This window comes from Athene cunicularia (assembly GCF_003259725.1).
Source record: "Athene cunicularia isolate RWA chromosome 5 unlocalized genomic scaffold, athCun1 chr5_part1, whole genome shotgun sequence".
Lineage (NCBI taxonomy): Eukaryota > Metazoa > Chordata > Aves > Strigiformes > Strigidae > Athene > Athene cunicularia.
In genome coordinates this window covers 26,087,428-26,090,529 of record NW_020799101.1, presented here as the reverse complement: position 1 = coordinate 26,090,529, position 3,102 = coordinate 26,087,428, and the positions used below count along the sequence as shown (strand labels likewise).

The following is a 3,102-nucleotide window of genomic DNA, read 5'->3' as shown; positions in this document are numbered from 1 at the left end:
TAAAAAAAAAAAAATCTGTGCCTTGCTGAGGACAGCTGCAGGAATCGGATACTTGAATCAATGTTATCGGATGAGTTAGAATCCAAACCTGAGGTGAGCAATTGTGAACTGGCTTTGGTTCCCAGGAACGTTTATGGGCAACACTTAAAAAGAGTTTACTCAGTTTGCTGCTTACATGTGTATTCTCAAAGTGTTTTCAGTGGCACCTTCTAATGCTTCTGAGTTTTTATTCAAGTGGTAAAAGATTAAAGAATGCTGCAGGGTTTTTTTCCTTCCATTCATTGTCAGCCAGTACTCTTGCCTTTTCTCAGGTTACATTATTTTTCTAACTTTTATAATGTTCTTTCTGTTACAAGAATAAAATAAATTACTGTATTGACTACTTCTTTCCCTCAAACCAAACTGACTTCACTTGGCTTTGGGGAGTCTGGATTATTCTGTTAGCATCAGCCAGTTGTATTTTTTAAAGTACTCGTGTTTCCATTAAGCAGTTGGCAGAAGTGGTAGGCAGAAGCACCCAGGGGATCCCAGTTGCTTGGTGTGAGGCTGCTGGACCATTCCCAGGCTCAGCCAAGTAGCACGGCTGAGTGTGAATTGCAGTGATATACATGTGTGCACACAGTGCATGCACAGCTGGCCACAAGCAGCTTAACACGTGCACAGGTAAAGCACCTTTAAGAGGTAAACACAAACAGCATGAACAACACTAAAGTTTGTTAGTGGAATATATATATCACGCAACTTTCATGCATACTCACAGTCACAGATGTGTCTGGTCTCTGCCAGACCTAAAGTCTTTCTGGTATCTGTGTGCAGACCCAGGGCTTTTTAGCCAGTTTCTGGCTGGAATCTTGGGTTTTTTTCAGACTATGGTTGCCGCCTCCTCACACAGTCAGCTAGAAGTTCACTAGCAGTGTGCTCACTTGTGGGTAGAATATTTAGGAATATGCTTAGTAAGTAGGTAGAAGGGACTGCAGTGATCAGATACAGCAGTGTACTGACCAGCAGCCAGTGAACATATGATTGGTGGCTCTTCTCTCCCCCATACCCATGGTTCTTTCTCCACTTAACCCACCTTGATTCCTCCTTTGATCCTCCCTCCAAACATTGCATAATAAGTTTTACACATCCTGCAGTTCTAGTTATATCGGATAGTAAGCTTGGTCTTTCCTATGAGATCCATTCAGATAACCAAAACCAATTTTGTTTTCTTACCTGTTACAAAAGTTCTGGTCAAACCTCTTCCAGATTTCGCTCCAGCAGTGGCCTACTGATCTCTGAGGAGTTCTGGTCTTTGTTACTCTTACCTTACAAATTATTTTGCTAGATACAACAGTCTGCAGTTTGTTACATTCATCAGAATTGTATGCTCAATTTATTCTCCTGTTTCTTGCCTTTATCTTTTCAGCTGAATAGCCGTTAGCCAGCTATCTGTACATTCATCCACTTAAAAGTGCAGAGGACTGTATTGCTTTGTGTCCTTGCTTTTCTGGTTCTTAGATTTAGCTTTTTAGAAGGCTAAGGTCCTAGAGCAGAGGAGCTATGAAGTACCTTTTCAGGAAGTTTGCAAGTTTAAATAGAATTGGTTAAGTTGAATTGGTTTTATTGAGTCTTCTGTTTCTATCCCTTTTCAGTCCATACGTAATACAGCAGGTATGTTAAACTGGTACTCTAAAGAGAATGATGATTACATGCTGGTAATTTGTCACAGCCCAGGTCATGTGGATAAGGTATTTGTTTCTTAATGGAGCAGCCAAAGCCTTTCCAATCACCCTATTCAGGAAAAGTAGCTGCAAATTCATAGTAGTCCTGAGTAGTCTCACCATGGGCTGCAGGGAGTTTTGGGCCTTTCTCTTGCCTTGTGGTTGATATCTCTTAACTTCTATCCAATTTTGTCCCAGTTCTGAATTACAAGGTCAGGGGGACTTTGTTACTTCAGTCTGTGGGTGGGTGAATTCCCATAGATTGTTTCTGACAGCCAAGGACCTGGATAGTTGGAATGCTTGTTCCCTCCTTCCTCTAATAGGTGCTCTAAGTGGGCCTTCGTTTTTGTCTATTTGAGTAAGGTATTTGTTAATTAGGCATGTTTACATAATAGTCCTATTTCCCCATAGCAGAGTTACATTTCCTTCCCAGCAAGCCCAGAGCAGAGTAGGCCATTCTCCAGTAGGATCAGGCTTGATGCATGAAAGCTATGGTGGTTACAGAGGGCATCCTTTCCATAGATGCTGTCTTCTAAACCATGTTCCTCAATCTTGATCAGGGCTACTTTATACTACAGATTGGGATTCACTGACATTGTGGGTTACCAGATCTATGCACAGCCTCTTTCTGGTTCTGATTGTGAAAGTTGAGTGTTAAATTAGTACTGTTTTCTACTCCTTTGATGTGAAACTGGCAGATACCCTTTTTTTACACCTTTCCTAAATAGCAGTTTAAGTACCTCTGCAAATCAATGGTGATTTTGTATCCTTTGGTTAGCCATGGCACCATAATTCTTATAGTCACAGATGTTCTTTCATAAATAATATTAATTAAAGCACTATTGATAGTTTGCATAAATTTCTTTGCCACTGGTTTTATCCCTAAAGAAGCCACCCATGTGCCAGTAAATGTTTAATACTTAAGTAGAGGTGAATCCTCTTTTCATAGGAAGTTACCAAGTTGTTTGAAGACAGTTGTAAGGTCAGACTTTTTCTTCTGGACTCCCTGCCCCCAAAGCTGTATTACGAGCATGCCTCAGGGAACTGATAAGATCTGCTTTTTGCATGCTTTAAGCCTTCAGGGTGATTTGTTACAATTGCAAGTATTTCCAGCTACTTCCCCCACACGGGTCCACTGCAGGGTGTTTTCTGCTGTCGGGGGTACCTCTAACACATTAAAGTGAACTACAGTTCTCTAACTTGAATTGGCTGTTGAAAAGAGGGTGGAGGGAGGTATTTTAGCCTCTCCTTTCTCTCCTCATTGGTGCCTCACGAGGAGAGACTCCTGAGCATGAATTAATTTCCCCTAATTCCCCAGAGGGTGTATGGGAGGAAGACATCCCAGTTTCTAGCTAGCAAGCCTCCTGCCCTCCACACCCTCCAGCTCCAACGCCCCCCC

At 41.8% G+C, this 3,102-nt stretch overlaps 1 protein-coding gene across 1 annotated transcript in view; it reads left to right on the top strand.

Moving 5' to 3' along the window:
* Positions 1–6: 6 nt before the first annotated feature.
* The window catches only part of ZNF410 (zinc finger protein 410), an 18,110-nt gene continuing 15,014 nt past the window's right edge, over positions 7–3,102 (top strand). Inside the window, exon 1 of the mRNA XM_026849423.1 lies at positions 7–93. Coding sequence (XP_026705224.1) covers positions 61–93 — 33 coding nt within the window. The 5' untranslated portion in view covers positions 7–60. The remainder of the gene's footprint in view (positions 94–3,102) is intronic.